Source organism: Triturus cristatus, chromosome 7 (assembly GCF_964204655.1).
Source record: "Triturus cristatus chromosome 7, aTriCri1.1, whole genome shotgun sequence".
In the NCBI taxonomy this organism is placed as follows: domain Eukaryota; kingdom Metazoa; phylum Chordata; class Amphibia; order Caudata; family Salamandridae; genus Triturus; species Triturus cristatus.
In genome coordinates, this window is record NC_140590.1 from 1,875,082,076 (window position 1) to 1,875,101,522 (window position 19,447).

The 19,447-nt window shown below is 49.4% G+C and overlaps 1 protein-coding gene across 1 annotated transcript in view; it reads left to right on the forward strand.

Moving 5' to 3' along the window:
- LOC146813577 (zinc-binding protein A33-like) overlaps positions 1 to 19,447 on the forward strand; it is a 114,636-nt gene that overhangs the window by 747 nt on the left and 94,442 nt on the right. The window contains exons 2-4 of the mRNA XM_085614775.1: positions 2,109 to 2,204; positions 9,123 to 9,254; positions 12,566 to 12,709. Of these exons, the coding sequence (XP_085470901.1) occupies positions 2,109 to 2,204; positions 9,123 to 9,254; positions 12,566 to 12,709 (372 nt within the window). The remainder of the gene's footprint in view (positions 1 to 2,108; positions 2,205 to 9,122; positions 9,255 to 12,565; positions 12,710 to 19,447) is intronic.

The window sequence follows — 19,447 nt, forward strand, 5'->3', positions numbered from 1 at the left end:
GTTGCACAGGTGAGAAGAAATAAAACAGTGCAGAGTTGTATCTGCTAAGACTGACCTGCTGCTGCTGTCGTATCCGCTCTGGTGCTCTCATTAGGCTGCCTTGCACGATGCACAGATTTGCACTATGCTGCAGAGGTGAGTTTGTGCTGTATAGAGGATTTGTAGTGGAAGCATACACTTCCAGCGTGAGGTCCTATACTCAAACTCAGAAGGACCCCAATCATTAGGACCCGTGCTGAGCTCCGCAACACACATGCAATCTGTATGTTGTTAGCTGCTATTTTGTGCAGGTCAAGATTTCTATATTTGATATTTTAATGCACATCCACTGACAATTAGTCACTAGTCTTGATGCACAATGAGACAGCGACTCATTCTTGGCACACACTGACAATCAGTGGGCAGCAATGGCACTCACTGAGAGGGACTGGTCAGCATTGGTGCACACGGACACACACTAAGAAGCAATGGCCAGCACTGACACACTATGAGAGCCTATGGTGTACACTGGCACTCACAGAGGAAATGGCCAGCATTGATGCACATTATGAGAGCATGGTGAACACTGGCACACACTGAGAGGGCATGGAAAGCACTGGCATAAACTGAGAGGCTACGATGGACACTGGAATATACTGAGAAGTGAGGGTCAGCATTAATGCACACTGAGAGGGCATGGTGTACACTGGCATAAACTGAGTGACGATGCCCAGCATTGGTACACACTGAGAGGCGATGGCCAGCATTGGCACACACTAAGAGGCTATACTCAGCATTGGTGCCCAGACATGCACACCAGCACAGATTGTCCAGCTTTGAAAAACACCAAATCTCTCTGGTCAGCCTTGACACGAATTGAGTGTCCATGATAACATTTTACACACATTGATAGACAGTTCAGCTTTTGCATGCACAATTAGCAACCGTCAACACATGGTACATAGAGAGAGCCACAGTCCAGCCTTATATGCGCAGTAAGTGGCAGCTGGATAAGGATCATGCAGTGCGGCACAATACAGACTTGGTACATACAGTAAGTTTCAGTCCAGATGTGGCATGCACTGAGGGTCTCTAGACAGTCTCCGGAGCCACACAGAGTCACTGACATGTCTTGCATCAAACTGAGACTTACTTCCAGCCTTGGCACATACACTAAGGGTCACTCTCCTTTCCTCACAGATTTTTTGCCTGGAGCAAATGCACACTGAACAGTCTTGGTGCACACTCAGATTCATTGTTTAAGCTTGGCATATCCTGAGAGCCACTGGTTGATCTTGACAAATAAGTAAAGCCACTTACCATCTTGGCACACACTGAGAGTCAGTGATCAGTCTAGGCTCACACTGAGAGTCAGTGATCAGTCTTGCCACACACTGAAACTCAGTGAAAAGTCTTGGTACCCACTGAAACTCAGTGAACAGTCTTGGCAAACACAGAGAGTCAAGGGCCATTCATGGCACACACTGAGACTCAGTGACCCATCTTGGCAGACACCGAGACTCAGTGACTAGTCTTGGTACAAACCGAGACTCAACTGTCCAGTCTTGTCACACACTGAGACTCAGTGATCAGACTTGGCAAACACTGAGACTTAATGACCAGTCTTGGCAAACACTGAGACTCAGTGACCAGTCTTGGCACACATCAAGACTCAGTGGCCAGTCTTGGCACAAATTGAGACCCAGTGACCAGTTTTGGCACACATGGAGACTCAGTGACCAGTCTTGGCACACACTGAGACTCAGTGACCAGTCTTGGCATACACTGAGACTCAGTGACCAGTTTTGGCACATACTGAGACTCAGTGACCAGCCATGGCACACGCGGAGACTCAGTGGCCAATCTTGGCACACACCGAGACTCAGTGACTAGTCTTGGTACAAACTAAGACTCTGTAACCATCTTGGCACACACTGAGACTTAGTGACCAGTCTTGGCAAACACTGAAACTCAGTGACCAGTCTTGGTACCCACAGAGACTCAGTGACCAGTCCTCATGCACACTGACATTCATGGGAGTGACTTGACACACTAACTGAGGATATTACAAGGCATCCTATGATATGATACGTAAAATTAAACACAGGATTCTGTGATTCCTTTTCCAGGTGGCGATGAGATCCCTCGTTTAAGGAAGCAGGCGATAACCTTGGGAGTGATGATTGTAGTCAACACATTCATAAACATCGTGCTCTACCGTCTGGGTAAGAAGTGTGGAGCTGACTTTCAGACACCCTAAGACCCCCCATGACATGTGAAAGGGCCTCTCTACCTTAGACTTTATTAGAAAAACTCCAAATGAAAAGAAATAGTGGATATATTGATCATGTGAAATAGAACAAGTGTAGTCAGTAGAAGTAAAGGAAAATCTTCCCCTCTCTTTACTCACTCGTTCACTTAATGTACCAATGACATTAACATATGCCCCAACACAGGTGATACTCCATACGTCGTGAGCTAGAGATGCACAAAACAATGGCTGCCCAGCCTGTGAGTGACACACACAACAACCAATGGCTGAGGGCAGCCGACCTAACACACCTCTTTACTTGTATTAAAGGTTCAGGTTCAGCTAGAAAGTTAGCTCAGTCTCAAGGTAAAACTAAACATGGAGAAAAGAAGTCATCAGCTGGACCAAAAAACACTGCATACAACAAGCATTAGCAACGCCAAAAGGTCTATCTTTATATTCAATTGGAATTTAGCAACTGCTAGGTTTTTTATTAGTTTTTCTTAATTTGATATTATATTTTTTATTGTCAGTTTAACATTTACAAAGTCATTGTTAGGCTAAAACATATTCTTCAGCATAAACAGTGTGATTGTCATAACTGACTACTAAACAATGAAGCAGTTGAAACAGTTTAAACAGTTCAGGATTGTAAAGAAGAGAAACAATTGTAACCCCCCGACAAGGTTGGGGGTACATAAAGGAGTGCGCCTAGGCACAGGCGACGCTAACTGATGCCAGAGACACAATGGAACAGCGAATCGCGACTGCAATAAACAAAACGATCCTGCAAGCACTATATGTGACAGAGGCAGTGATGTGACAGCTTTGATCAAACAAGGGTGTACACGGGGTTGTGTATAGAAAACGCTGCAGTCAGGCAGGGGCCCTGCCGCCGGTAGAGGGCGCTGTGCAATGGGGGCACAGCCCACAGAGATTACTGGGAGGGTTCTTCTCCAGATTGGAGACCTTCAGAGAGTTTCTCCAGGAGATCCTCCCAGCTATCAGAGATGGGGTGTTTGCAGAGACCTTTTGCTTTCTCTCTATGTAAGGCTTTACTTTCCACCTGCACCCAGGACACCATGGAGTGTGGGGGGTGTGGGGGGGGGGGTTTGCTACTTTCCACTTGTGGGTGAGCAGGTATTTTTCTATGAGAAGGTCCAGGTCCCCGAAGTGTGTCACAGCCCTATTTCTCTTGGTACGTCGTATAAACCCAGCAAACACGCTTCCCCGGTGTGCACTATGCTGGGGTCCATGTACCATGTCAGATGTGTTGTAACTTCCACTCAATATCCGATCAGTGACGGGCAGGTCCACAACATATGTAGGAAATCTGCGTCTGGGTATGGCAATGAGGACAGGTTGCATCCGTGCGGTTAAAATATCAATTGATTTTGTGGGGAGTTAAATAAGCTCTGTGTAATATATATTAATTTAAAGCAGGAATTGCGGTAAACTAGAGTAGGGTAAGCTATTATTGCCTGCCATTCTCTCTCTGTTGGAGCAGAGTGTCATGCACCTGGTCCAAATCCTGGAGACAACACTGGAATTGATGCTGGACCTCCTATCCCTCTCAGAAAAGCACGAGATCCAGGGATGAGACTCCTAAAACATGCACCCGTCTGCGAGGGAAAGGGGGTATGGACAAAATAAGAAAAAAGAGACTTGCGGTTCCGGATCTGCTCCGCAATGATGCACACTGCTTAACAGGATGTGTCTCTCTTGAAACCTTCTGTGTTTGCGAAGGTAGGAATGTCTGGTGTTGTGAAGACGCACTACACTGGAAGCAACAAGAAAAAGCATTTAGCATCAGTACTAGGCCTGGGTGGTGAACTCCCCTCTGTTCACAGAGTTTGTGGAGTTTTTCGCACTCCGCGCACCACGGAGCTTGCGGAGTTCCCAAAAACTACATTCCATGGAGCAGAATTTTTTCCTTGCTTGCGCTCACCAATTTTAAGTTGGCGAGTGAGGAAAATCCAACGGTTGACCACTTCCCAGCGAGATTTCTCAACGCGGGCAGTTGCGGATGATCACTAGCACTCGCGTTGAGAAATCTTCCATTCACGTTGCGGAAGCTGCCGCTCGAGTGGCAGAAAGAAGCAACGCCCTCTTGCGCTGCCCGTGATGCAGTTTGTGCTGATTTTACAGCGCGGGACAAACACCTGGGGCTAAAAACCAGCGCGAACGGAGCAAGCGATTGCAATCAGTCGCTTGCGGAACTATGTGTAGTTTTTTGGTCACTTCGTGAACTCAACCCTGGCCTCATCAGTACACTGAAACAATGGTTCTGTCGTCATTCATATATATACCCAAAATCATTTTGAAAGGCTGTCAAAGTACAAAGTGAAATACAATTTGTGACACGGTGACAAGTGGTGCTCAGTGATATAGTGCGTGATATGTAGAAAGTGCTTTAAAACGTTGAAAACATTCTGATGGCCAGAAGACAAGTACTTATAGTAGATCTGTATAGTAGTGCAGTATCTGGGTTGAAACGTCGACACTATCCCCTGGACCAGTTACCAGAGCCTGCGAAAAACTAACTGATTCAGTTCGCAGATCTACTATAAATACTTGTCTTCTGGCCATCAGAATTTTTTCAAGGTTTTAAAGCACTTTGTACATATCACGGACCTTATCACTGAGCACCACTTGATTTTGGGGATATATATGAGTGACGCAATCTATATATAAAAAATCTCAGAATACCCCACAGGTTTTGTGTGTTGCATATGCCTGATTGCATATTTTGAATAACGTATGACTTGTGCTAAATGGTGTAAAGAGGCTTTTTTAACCCGACAGAACCATTGTCTCTTTGACATACTATCGCCCAGGTTCTGAGGGATACTGGGTTACCCCATTGTTACAAAGCTCTCATCAGTACACTAGCAGGCTTTCCTATACAGTGTCATTGCATAAACTTTAGTAACGTTCACTTACATGCTTCTTCTAGGTGCGGCATGACCAGGTTCACAAAATAGAAATCTCTGAGATCCTCGAGGGTGAGCCTCTGACACGCCCAGGGTAAAACTCAGAACATAGGTTGGAGTGACTGGCACTCCCAAGAGCATACTCGAAACGTGAGTTGGAGTTTCTGGCACTCCCAAAGTTACACAGGTTGGAGCATGACACTCCCAAGGAATACAAGGCACACAGGTTGGAGCATGACACTCCCAATGAATACAAGACACACAGGTTGGAGCATGACACTCCCAATGAATACAAGACACACAGGTTGGAGTATGACACTCCGAAGGAATACAAGGCACACAGGTTGGAGCATGACACTCCCAAGGATTAAAGGCACACAGGTTGGAGCATGACACTCCCAAGGAATACAAGGCACACAGGTTGGAGCATGACACTCCGAAGGAATACAAGGCACACAGGTTGGAGTATGACAGTCCCAATGAATACAAGGCACACAGGTTGGAGCATGACACTCCCAAGGAATACTAGGCACACAGGTTGGAGTGTGACACTCCCAAGGAATACAAGACACACAGGTTGGAGTGTGACACTCCCCAGGAATACAAGACACACAGGTTGGAGTATGACACTCCCAAGGAATACAAGGCAAACAGGTTGGAGCATGACACTCCCAAGGAATACAAGGCACACAGGTTGGAGTATGACACTCCCAATGAATACAAGGCACACAGGTTGGAGCATGACACTCCCAAGGAATACAAGGCACACAGGTTGGAGCATGACACTCCCAATGAATACAAGACACACAGGTTGGAGTATGACACTCCCAAGGAATACACGGCACACAGGTTGGAGCATGACACTCCCAAGGAGTACTAGGCACACAGGGTGGAGCATGACACTCCCAAGGAATACAAGGCACACAGGTTGGAGCATGACACTCCCAAGGAATACAAGGCACACAGGTTGGAGCATGACACTCCCAAGGAATACAAGGCACACAGGTTGGAGCATGACACTCCCAAGGAATACAAGGCACACAGGTTGGAGCATGACACTCCCAAGGAATACAAGGCAAACAGGTTGGAGCATGACACTCCCAAAGTAAAACTAGGCACACAGGTTGGAGTATGACACTCCCAAGGAATACAAGCCACACAGGTTGGAGCATGACACTCCCAAGGAATACAAGGCACACAGGTTGGAGCATGACACTTCCAAGGAATACAAGGCACACAGGTTGGAGTATGACACTCCCAAGGAATACAAGACACACAGGTTGGAGTATGACACTCCCAAGGAATACAAGGCACACAGGTTGGAGTATGACACTCCCAAAGTAAAACTAGGCACACAGGTTGGAGTATGACACTTCCAAGGAATACAAGGCACACAGGTTGGAGTATGACACTCCCAAGGAATACAAGGCACACAGGTTGGAGCATGACACTCCCAAGGAATACAAGGCACACAGGTTGGAGCATGACACTCCCAAGGAATACAAGGCACACAGGTAGGAGCATGACACTCCCAAGGAATACAAGGCACACAGGTTGGAGCATGACACTCCCAAGGAATACAAGGCACACAGGTAGGAGCATGACACTCCCAAGGAATACAAGGCACACAGGTTGGAGCATGACACTCCCAAAGTAAAACTAGGCACACAGGTTGGAGCATGACACTCCAAGGAATACAAGGCACACAGGTTGGAGCATGACACTCCCAAGGAATACAAGGCACAAGGGTTGGAGTATGACACTCCCAAGGAATACAAGACACACAGGTTGGAGTATGACACTCCCAAGGAATACAAGACACACAGGTTGGAGCATGACACTTCCAAGGAATACAAGGCACACAGGTTGGAGTGTGACACTCCCAAGGAATACAAGGCACACAGGTTGGAGTATGACACTCCCAAGGAATACAAGGCACACAGGTTGGAGTATGACACTCCCAAAGTAAAACTAGGCACACAGGTTGGAGTATGACACTCCCAAGGAATACAAGGCACATTGATCTCGGTTCAAGGATCACAAATTGAATTGCAAGGTGTTGCAGACGCTCCTGTTGTATGTCTCCCCAACTCTCTCTCAATAATCGAATAAAGGAAGTGTATAATGGGAACTGTTCTGGTGGAGGCTCAGAGTCCGCAAGGAGCTCCTGTATGGGTATGACGATCCCGTCCAGGTGTAAATCACCGACACTGTGTACGCACACCGCATGCCAGGGTCCAGTTCCCTGAGGGGACTCACTGTGGCTCCCTGTATCATGCCAAGCAGGGGAAGCACAGGGGCGTAAAGTGTCACCAATCGAGTGGGAAAAAGGGGCATACTGAAGCAAAGACAAGCAACCTGAAGCAGGATCGCATACGGCAGTGGCGCCTTCGGGTGAAAAGTGTAGAACAAGCTTTCCAGAACCCCACAGAGGGAGGACAGTCACAAGATCCCCCAATTGGCATCCAGCAAACCAGTGTCCCTCCTATTGTAGTTGCGAGGCCATGTAGTAGTGTTCAGAGTTGGGCATGCCCAGTTCACCGCGGTCCGCTGGGAGTGGGAGTTTAGGGTGGCCACCCTACAGTGAGTATTGTGCTATATAAATTCACCCACTTAGCATTCTACGGATAAAAATAAGGGCTTGGGAGTGTATAAGGGCAGCTGGCAAAATAATACAGAAGACACAGCAGCATAATTATCTTCATGAGGGCCCCTCGGTCCACAACCGAGAGCAGCCTGGTCTGCTAGAACTTTATTTGCACAGGTAAAGCAAACACAGCATGGACCAAGTTATCATCCAGAAGGTCCGGGGATAGATGATGAATACGTATATCCAGGTATCGGAACATGTGTGGGTGCCAATCCAATTGGACGCCGCTGATGTGGAGTGCTGGGTCAGGTGTCTTAGCCTTAAGTGGGAAAAGGCAAGACATGGCCCAATTTATTTTGGGACGCGGCACCGTAGCACAGCAGGTAAGCAGTTATTTAAAGGTTGGTGGTACTGCATGCAGGTTGTTAAAGTAGAGGAGCATGTCATCCGCATAGAGCGGAACAGAGTGTGTGCCATCTCTGAGGGGTATACCCCATTGTTGACCCTCTGCACACAGAAGGTGGGCTAAAGGCTCCATCACCAGGGAGAACAGGAGCAGGGACAAGGGACAACCCTGTTGAGTGCCTCTCTGCATCTTTATTGGGCTTGATATATGGCAACCTATCGTAACCCTAGCTGTTGGGTTGGTGTACAGTAGTTTGGCCAGTTCTTGGGGGTGGGAAGGGGTGAGCTACCTTCCTGCACAAAAACAATCAGAGGAGGTGTTTTCCTCGTTCTACGTGTGTTGCAGAATGCGGCACATGTGGAAACATTTCTCCTGGTTACTCCTGCTTTGGAAGGCGTTAGTTTTGGCGCTGCCACAGATTTACACTATGTGTAAATCTGGGGCAGTGTCAAAAAGCATCGGTGTTGCATGGGAACACCCACAGCAACACCCATGGAACGCCCCTTCCACGCAGAGTAAGGCATTGCCTTGCTCCATATTTACAACATGATGAAAAGCCATGCAGGGTGGCTGTGCGTGGCCTTGCAGATATGGGCCGGAACATAGCACCTCCGGAGTTTCACAAAAGTGACGCTCTGGTGGTGTAAAAGTGCTGCAGGGGCATTGTAAATATGCCCCATAGTTTTAAAGGAGAATTGAAGCCACACATGTTTAAAACTGTGTTACTGCTGTATTCAAGGGTGGAAAGTGCTGAACAAGCGCTTGGTTATTGTGACTGGAAGAAAATTAGGGCCCTGCAGTTTGGAGAGTAAAAGAAATTCACCCTTCCTTCCTCCATTAATCTCTCCTCTTTGTTTTCTCTCCCTCAACCTCTCCCTCTCTCTCTCTTTCTCTCTCTCTCTATCTCTCTCTCCCTTTCTCTTCTCTCCACCTTCCCTCTCTTCCGGTTCCTCGCCCCTGCAGTGGAGAGAGCAGTATTCTACCGACCCAGGGTGCAGAGCTGTGCTGGCCTCAGAGATGAGGCTGGAGATTGTCCAAGGTCTTCCCAGCATCCTCCACGCTCTCTTCTGAAAACTTCTCTGTGCCTCCCTCCAGGTAAACAGCTTCTCTTACTTTTAGTGGACAGATAGATCCAGTGTGGCATGGACTGGCCTTCATGTGTGTTAGGGTTCAGCAACTTCAGCCATGTTAGTGAGCGTCACTCTGGGAGTGTAGATGCTGTAAGTGAGGACAGGGGTTGTAGACACAGATATGATTTAGTCTTGGGTAGTAGTGCCTCATACCAGTGTTGGATCATAGATGCCAAGAGCTCTAAAGCAGCTACAATTGTGGTGCAGTGGGCCCCTCACAGCCCCAGGCCCCAGTGCCACTGCACCTGCTGCACGCTTGGTAGGTACGCTCCTGTCTCACACCCTCCCACCTCACTCTCTCACATGTAAATATGCTCCTAACATGTCATGCTGAATTGTAATGGACTGTTTAAGCTCACATCATCACAGCCCTGGGCCCAGTGCCACTACACCTGCTGCACACTTGGCCCTTCACAACCCTGGGCCCCATGCCACTACACCTGCTGCATGCTTGGTAGGTACACCCCTGCCTCACACCCCTCACACCTCATACTCTCACGTGTAAATATGTTCCTAGCATGTCATGTTGTATTGTACTAGACTGTTCAAGCTCACATCCCTCACAGCCCCGGGCCCCAGTGACACTGCACCTGCTGCACGCTTGGTGGGTACGCCCCTGCCTCAACCCCTCCCACCTCACACTCACACATGTGAATATGTTCCTAGCATGTCATGTTGTGTTGTACTAGACGGTTCAAGCTCACATCACTCACAGCCCTGTGCCCCGGTGCCACTGCACCTGCTGCACACTTGGTAGGTACGCCCCTGCCTCAAACCCTTCCACCTCACACTCTGATATGTAAATATGTTCTTAACATGTCATGTTGTAGTGTACTAGACTGTTGGAGGTCACATCCCTCACAGCCCCAGGCCCCAGTGCCACTGCACCTGCTGCACGCTTGGTCGGTACGCCCCTGCCTCACACCCCTCCCACCTCACACTCTCACATGTAAATATATTCCTAACATGTTGTGTTGTATGTACTAGACTGTTCAGGCTCACATCCCTCACAGTCCTTCATCCCCTGGTCTGTGGTACCTCCCCCACTGCTGATGCTCTTGTGTTACTGTGGACAGCACTTCTATCTCCAGCTGTGCAAAGACACACACAGAGGGTTGTGTGTCAGAGTGTCATTGACAAAAATAAGGCCTGACTATAATGTAGTGTTTAAAACATCATTTACAAAAAGTGAATCTCTTTGAATGATAATTTCTAACTCTAATGTGTGATACTTACAGTAGCGGCTGCTACCGGACCCGGGTGGCGAGGCGTGGTAGGGTAGGGGGGATGAAAAAAGTAAAAAAACACTTACCTGTGATGGCCGGCCGCCACCTCTCCTCTGTCCTCTTCTTCCTGTCCCGGGTCCGGCAGCAGGAACCAGAAGGAAGCACCTGGGCTGCAATGCAGAGTTGTGATTGGTCTGACCGACGGGGACAGGGAGCCTTTGCACGTTCCTCACCAGGCTGAGTAATCAGCCTGGTGGAGAAGATACAAAGTGCGCATGACTGTTAGGCCAACCCAAGCGGGCCGGCCAAGCAGTCTAGCGCACTTAAGGAGTGCAAACAACTCCTGTACCTGCTCCGGCCAGCCCCGCCCGAGAGTCACTGAAAACTAAAATGATAATTATGATATGTTATCATCGTTTTAGTTTTCCTTTAGAGTAGAGGGGCAACGCTCCTCCGCCTTAGCGGAGGAGCCGCCACTGGATACTCATGGCACAAAGGGGGGTCACTCTCAGATCCCATCAAACATTTCAACACTTTGTTGCATGAACCACTTTATCAGGTTGATCTGGACTCCTCTTGCTTTCTCTTTCTCTTCTTCTCTGACTTCCATTCTCTCTCACTTCCACTGTTTCTCGGCCAACTCCCTTTCACTTCTTAATTCCTTTCTCTTTCTCCCCTTCTTCCCTCCGTCTGTCCCTCCATCTCTCTGTGCCTGTCTCTCCCTCCTCCCTCCCTCCATTGCTCTGTACTCGTCCCTCCCTCCTCCCTTCCTTGTTCTCTCAATACCTCCCTCTCCCTCCTCCCTCTCTCTCTCTTTCTATCTCTCTGTACCTGTCTCTCCCTCCTGCATTACTCTATCTGTACCTATCTCTTTCTCATCCCTCCATCTCTCTATGCCTCTCTCCCTCCCCCCTTCCTCTTCCTCTTTCTCTCTCCCTCCTCCATTCCTCCATCTCTCTGTACCTGTCTCTCCCTCTTCCCTTCTTCCTTCTCTCTGTACCTGTCTCTCGGTACCTGTCTCTCCCTCCCTCTATCTCTCTGTACTGTCTCTTCCTCCTCCCTTCATCTCTCTGTACTTGTCTCTTCCTCCCTCCATCTCTCTGTACCTGTCTCTCTCTCTCTCCCTCCCTCCCTCCCTCCATCCATCTCTCTGTACATTTCTCTCCCTCCATCTCTCTGTGCCTGTCTCTCCCTCCTCCCTCCATTGCTCTGTACTCGTCCCTCTCTCCTCCCTCCCTTGTTCTCTCAATACCTCCCTCTCCCTCCTCCCTCTCTCTATCTCTCTGTACCTGTCTCTCCCTCCTGCATTACTCTATCTGTACCTATCTCTTTCTCATCCCTCCATCTCTCTATGCCTCTCTCCCTCCTCCCTTCCTCTTTCTCTCTCCCTCCTCCATATCTCTGTACCTGTCTCTCCCTCTTCCCTTCTTCCTTCTCTCTGTACCTGTCTCTCGGTACCTGTCTCTCCCTCCCTCTATCTCTCTGTACTGTCTCTTCCTCCTCCCTTCATCTCTCTGTACTTGTCTCTTCCTCCCTCCATTTCTCTGTACCTGTCTCTCTCTCTCTCACTCCCTCCCTTCCTCCATCCATCTCTCTGTACATTTCTCTCCCTCCATCTCTCTGTACCTGTCTATCCCTCTTCCCTGGCTCCTCTCTGACTTGTCTCTCTCTCTCCCTCCCTTCCTCTATCTCTCTGTACGTGTCTCTCACTCCTCCCTTGCTCCATCTCTCTGTACCGCTCTCTCCCTCTCTCTATCTCGCTGTACCTGTCTCTCCCCCCTCCCTCCCTTCCTCTATCTCTCTGTACCTGTCTCTCCCTCCTCCTTCCCTCTATCACTCTGCACCTGTCCCTCTCTCTCTCTCCCTCACTCCCTCCCTCCATCTCTCTGTACCTTTCTCTCCCTCTCTCTCTCTGTACCTGTCCCTCTCTCCCTCCTCCCTTGCTCCATCTCTCTGAACCTGTCTCTCTCTCCCTCCCTCTCTCTGTCTCTCTCTCTCCCTCTCCCCTCTCTCTGTCTCCCTGTACCTGCCTCTCCCTCCTCTGTACCAGTTTCCCAGTACAACCTTCATGACAGACAAGGACATCTCCCTGGACAGAGCTGCCCCAGGGTGAGGAATGAGCCTGGAACAGAAGATTCCTCTCCATGGAGAGATTTGCAGCCTCATCTGAGAGAGACTCTGTGTCTCCACAAAGGTGAGAGAAATTTACCTTTTAACTTTCTCAAAGCACATTTGATTTTTGAATTAAAAAATAGATTGTTCTGGACATTTACATTTAATTTCAAGACTTGCACAGAGCAGTGCTTGTTTTGAATGTGTTTTTTGCAGGCCCCCACCTTCCATATATTCAAATTCACCTCTGCTCTAGGACAGACCAGAACGAACTCTGAAAGTAGTTCAGGTTTGCCAGAGCCTGCACCGCTTGTGGAAAACTTGCACTTGTGGTTCTAAAAAGACAAAGTAAGATGGAGGCAGAGCCTGGGAGGGGCTGAGAGAGGAAGGAGAGAGAGGACAGATGCACCCGGTCCTTTGACTCCAGTGGGCAGCTGCACTCAGCACATTGCACATACTTGGTGTCTGGATTTGGCACTGGGTCAATGTTGCACATAGCACAAGCTTGCTTCACCTCTGGGGGTTGTTTGTAGGACAGCAGTAAAGATGCTTTGTGTATTCTGAGCTAATCTGCAGTTACTTTCAGAGCTCTAATGCTATGTACGTTTATACAGTATTGTGTAACAAGCATTTGCAATGCAATTGGTCTCGCATTTGCGAGATTTTGAGTTATTGACATTGCAAATGACAATGCCTTTTATTAATGTGTTTTGAAAACCTGCAAACAACGACTAGAAGTACAAAGTGCACATAAATAAAAGGCATTGTCATTTGCAATGCCAATAGTCAAATTGCTATGTGTGAAATTTTCATAATTTCAGTTTAATTATGAGTGACATTTCAACAACTATGAGTTGCACTTTCTCGCGAGCAAAATAAAGCAATGACGACTGAGGGAAATATATAAATAACGTGGGAGCCAGCCCAAACAGGATGTGTGAGGCCCCAACAGAGGCAGCAAAACATAATGGACCTGCTTGGACGTCTGAGTTACTGGTTGTGTGTGGTTCCAACAACACACTTCTCTGGTGCCTACTGTTGCAAGGGGGTGTCGGGGGGCAGAAAAATACAACACAGATTGCCAGCCCATGTGGTGCTCCCCTCCCTGCCGGCAAACTCAGGAGAGCATCAAGACTCGGGCCTCTGACATCAAACAAGCATTGGCACAGCCAATAGGTCTCGCCTTTGGGACCTTCTAAGTGGATTACTGTTAACAAGTAGCCTGCTCTGTCTCTTAACTGCAGGTCAAACATTCTTCATCGGTGACATCTACCGACTGTAGCCGAGGGGCGCACACGGATTGAGACTGAAACCACTTCTGTGACATCAGTGCACTACATGACTAGTTTTAATGTCCTTTTCGCTCAATTAATTTGACTTAACTGGACGTCGAGCAGCAGACTGCACTGGCTACAAAAGTGCAGCCCAGGGCTGGGACATAGTGCTCCACGTGACCCCGTGCCCTCTGGTGACCCTACTCTTTAATATAGTGTAGACGCACGGGATGCCGGAGTCTGCTCAATGCGGGCAAAGCATGTCGGGAGGGGGAGGGAGATAGTGCAACACACTTGGGGGCATATCAACAAGGGCTTTATCTCTGCTTTTTTGGCTTTAAAAGCCAAAAAAGCAGAGATAAAACTAGCGCTCTATCAACAACAGGGTGCTAACACGCAAATTCGCATGTTAGCACCCTTTTACTCTACGCTTCCCCTTGCATCTCTAATGAGATGCAAAGGGGGCGTTCCAGACTAAAATAATAGGAGAAATATCGCTAAGCGACATTTCTCCTATTATCAAGAATGTCGCTAACCCTGTTAGAGACAAAAAAAAGCAGCGCTAACCGCGGTTAACGCTGCTTTTTTACGTCTGGTATTTTTCTGACTTAGCCATGATATCCTATGGAAGGAGGATATCATGGCTAAGTTTGTCTGTCCCTATCAACAAACTAACGTGAGATTATCTCTGGGTTTCCAGCGATAATCTCAAGTTAGCCACTTAGCGTGTAGATTTTTATCGCTATTGAGATAAGCGTTGCTAATAGCACGCTATCTCAGCAATAAAAATTCACGCTAGCCGGCGATAATTATCCTCACGCTAAGTGCGCTTAGAGATAATTATCGCCGGTTTTTGTTGATATGCCCCTTGGTACGCCTAGGCCCTTCATGCAGAAAGAAAATGGTCACGCTTTCTCTCTGAAAGAAGTGCAAAATAAGTACACGGCAGCAGAAACATTCCAAATACACAGCTACGCAAAGGCTTCTTATTTTAGTTATGTTGGGGCATATCAACAAGGGCTTTATCTCTGCTTTTTGGGCTTTAAAAGCCAAAAAAGCAGAGATAAAACTAGCACCCTATCAACAACAGGGTGCTAACACGCAAATTTGCATGTTAGCACCCTTTTACTCTACGCTTCCCCTTGCATCTCTAATGAGATGCAAAGGGGGCGTTCCAGAGTAAAATAATAGGAGAAATGTCGCTAAGCGACATTTCTCCTATTATCAAGAATGTCGCTAACCCTGTTAGAGACAAAAAAAGCAGCGCTAACCGCGGTTAACGCTGCTTTTTTACTTCTGGTATTTTTCTCACCTTACTACTGAGGTACAACAGGTTTACAGAACTACACTTTACAGAAACCTGTTCTTTTGAATATCCACAAACACTTTCACTCACTTTTTAATTTTTTTAGGTCCTGACGAAGCGCATTTGGGATCCCTTAAGGACCCACCCGTGAGCGCGAAACATGTTGACCCCCCACCAGTAGGATCCCCACTCACTATCCTGAGAGCAGCAGTTACTTTCCAGAATCTGCCCTCTTTTATTTCTTTTTCCAAGAGTAGCTCCAGGATTATTAATTTTAACCTTTTGCTAGGTAGAGCCGTGAATAAAGGTCTTGGACTCTATCCAGTAATTTTTAAACGCACCACCCACCTTCCTTCCGATAGGCCCACACACCCCCATGCACAACTGCGGCGTCTCCAACCAAAAGATCTCCGTCAAAGAGCCCTCTTGCGGGGCCCGTGGGGGACTGCAGCGCCACCCCCACGAGGAGCAACGCCCCATGATGAAGCAAGACACTCGAAAGGGTGTGTGAGGGCACTATATACAAAAGGAGGAATTCCCCACACCGCATCGTGAGAGCACACACAATCATTTTTTTAGGAACAGTTACCCTCTCATAATATTTAAATTTTTCTGACTTAGCCATGATATCCTATGGAAGGAGGATATCATGGCTAAGTTTGTCTGTCCCTATCAACAAGGTAACGTGTGATTATCGCTGGGTTTCCAGCGATAATCTCACGTTAGCCTCTTAGCGTGAGGATTTTTATCGCTATTGAGATAAGCGTTGCTAATAGCACGCTATCTTAATAGCGATAAAAACCCACGCTAGCCGGCAATAATTATCCTAGCGCTAAGTGCGCTTAGCGATAATTATCGCCGGTTGTTGTTGATATGCCCCCTTGTTTGCAAATAAAGTTGTGAAGCGTGAAATAATGTACGCATTAGTTTGTGAGTTAGGACGCTTCCAAGGGTCTATGAGGGGTTTTTAGTAAATAAATAATTTCTTTCAAAGGAGGGCCGCTATGCTTGGCTGTAACATTAAATCACATACAAATGCGCAAAGTGTGGTTGTTTGTTTACAGAATTAACTAAGTGCTGCCATAAATCAGAGGTCCGGCAGTCACTTCCCCTCAGTCACTTACACGCAACCACTGTGCCCCTCTGCCACAGAAATACACGTTCCTCTAAGCCGCTGCTCAAACTTTTTTGTAGTCAAGTGAACTGATTGCTGCCACAACATTTATTGGGTTGGAAACAAATGTATGGGAGCGCACAGAAGACTGTTCATGCAACAAATAACTTACGAGTGTCGGGTGATGGAAACTATACTCCAAGTTTTACCAGTCCACATCAGATTCCGCAGGGCCCCCCCTGGGAGGAGGGCCCGACGGAACACCGGGCGGCAGCTGATTCACGCACAGCTTGACGGCATGCAGACAAAAGGTAGAAGCAACTACAGCCATTTGTGTCCGTTTTGCTGTTTTGTAAAAGCAGAGCATGGTGGGTGAAAAACAAACCCACCGAGCAGCCCCGGCTTTACCCCGCCCCCTCCACAAAACAAACCCACCGAGCAGCCCCGGCTTTACCCCGCCCCCTCCACAAAACAAGCCCCGCCCCCTCCACAAAACAAACCCACCGAGCAGCCCCGGCTTTACCCCGCCCCCTCCACAAAACAAACCCACCGAGCAGCCCCAGCCCCGGCTTTACCCCGCCCCCTCCACAAAACAAGCCCACCGAGCAGCCCCGGCTTTACCCCGCCCCCTCCACAAAACAAACCCACCGAGCAGCCCCGGCATTACCCCGCCCCCTCCACAAAACAAACCCACCGAGCAGCCCCGGCTTTACCCCGCCCCCTCCAGCAAAACAAACCCACCGAGCAGCCCCGGCTTTACCCCGCCCCCTCCACAAAACAAACCCACCGAGCAGCCCCGGCTTTACCCCGCCCCCTCCACAAAACAAACCCACCGAGCAGCCCCGGCTTTACCCCGCCCCCTCCAGCAAAACAAACCCACCGAGCAGCTCCGGCTTTACCCCGCCCCCTCCACAAAACAAGCCCACCGAGCAGCCCCGGCTTTACCCCGCCCCCTCCACAAAACAAACCCACCGAGCAGCCCCGGCTTTACCCCGCCCCCTCCACAAAACAAACCCACCGAGCAGCCCCGGCTTTACCCCGCCCCCTCCACAAAACAAACCCACCGAGCAGCCCCGGCTTTACCCCGCCCCCTCCAGCAAAACAAACCCACCGAGCAGCCCCGGCTTTACCCCGCCCCCTCCACAAAACAAACCCACCGAGCAGCCCCGGCTTTACCCCGCCCCCTCCAGCAAAACAAACCCACCGAGCAGCCCCGGCTTTACCCCGCCCCCTCCACAAAACAAGCCCACCGAGCAGCCCCGGCTTTACCCCGCCCCCTCCACAAAACAAACCCACCGAGCAGCCCCGGCTTTACCCCGCCTCCTCCACAAAACAAACCCACCGAGCAGCCCCGGCTTTACCCCGCCCCCTCCAGCAAAACAAACCCACCGAGCAGCCCCGGCTTTACCCCGCCCCCTCCACAAAACAAACCCACCGAGCAGCCCCGGCTTTACCCCGCCCCCTCCAGCAAAACAAACCCACCGAGCAGCCCCGTCTTTACCCCGCCCCCTCCAGCAAAACAAACCCACCGAGCAGCCCCGGCTTTACCCCGCCCCCTCCACAAAACAAACCCACCGAGCAGCCCCGGCTTTACCCCGCCCCCTCCAGCAAAACAAACCCACCGAGCAGCCCCGGCTTTACCCCGCCCCCTCCAGCAAAACTTAATCAGCAGCGGAAAGTGCTTAAAAGAGTGGTGATTGAAAGCCAGGCGCAGTATAAAAACACTGGGGCAGATTTATAAGCCCCGTGCGCCACTTTTGCGCCGCGTTGCGTCACTTTTGAGACGCAGCGGCGGCGCAAAGCCAGCGCCATGCTGCGGGTTATTTACAACGTCACGCATCTAGGGAGCTGCGTCACGTTGTAAAGCTTGCGCCACATGTGGGCGTACCTGCACAGGGGGGGCGTTCCGGCGCAGGAACGCCTCCGAAAAGTGGCTGAGTGAAATCTACAAGATTTCACTCAGTCACTTTTCTGGCCATGCTGCGTCAAAACCCGGCGCCTGCTTGAAGCAGGCGTATGGATTGACGCAGCATGTTAGGGATAGGGGCACCCCGAGCCTTGCTGGAGCTGCGTCGCGGTTGCGACGCAACTCCAGCAATGCGCCAACCTTACGCCGGCAGATGCGTCACGCATCTGCTTGTCCTTGCGCCACGATGCACCGCATTGTAAATGCGGCGCATCTGCGGTGGTGCAAGGGCAAACTTGCGTGACGCATCTTCCCTGGCGCATCCCTGCTGATTTGCAGGGATGCGCCAGGGAACATAAATCTGCCCCACTGTCTAACTGGTGGGGTAACATCTGAGCGGTATCCATGGCACTATTTGCAAATGTAAGATGGGCATTACTACAATTGTGTAATTGCGCCTAATGTAGCATAAACCCAATTAGATAGCGTGACGTCACAGATTATATCCCCCAAATGTTGGTAGTCTGTAATACCTACAAACAGACTGCCGCTCTTAGGCTCATACATTTAAAATGAAAGCGCTTGCCTTCAGCGGGGGGGGGGGGAGGGGGAGGAGCCTTTTTAGGCAGCGTGCTCTGTTTGCGCCCTGCCTGCCTGCTGTGGGTGTGATTCATAGCGGATAGTCGAGAGAGGTGGAAGAGGCTGATGTGGCCGTTCGGCCGGAAGCCATTCAAGGCAGCCTGCTCTATTTGCGCCTTGCTTGTCTGCTCGGAAGAGGTGGAGGAGGCTGAGGGCACCATCCTAAAATAAAGGTGAGCCTGCTGTGAGATAAATGAAATTAAACACCGCTTTATATATAAAAAAAAAGGAACAATGAAGCAATACAACTAAAAGACACAAAACACGCAGGCTCGGAACACACTCTACCTTTTTTAAAGTTTTGAACTGCTATGCGGCATGACGGTGCAGTTAGACCCCGGGGCGGGTGAAAAGTCCCTGCAGTTCGGCTCGTGCTGCCTTAGGGACTGTGCTCTCAATGCAGCAGTTACTATAAGGAGCGCAGGACACCTCCACGAGTGTTTTTAGGTCTCGCCTGGCTATCACGTAAGCAATCGCTCAGCGAGACTCTACAAGGGGCTCCCAAAAGTGCTCCCAAAAGTGGATTGCATGGCGAGCATGCGCACAATCACGTGCCTCGTGCCGCCATGAAATCCGTTTGG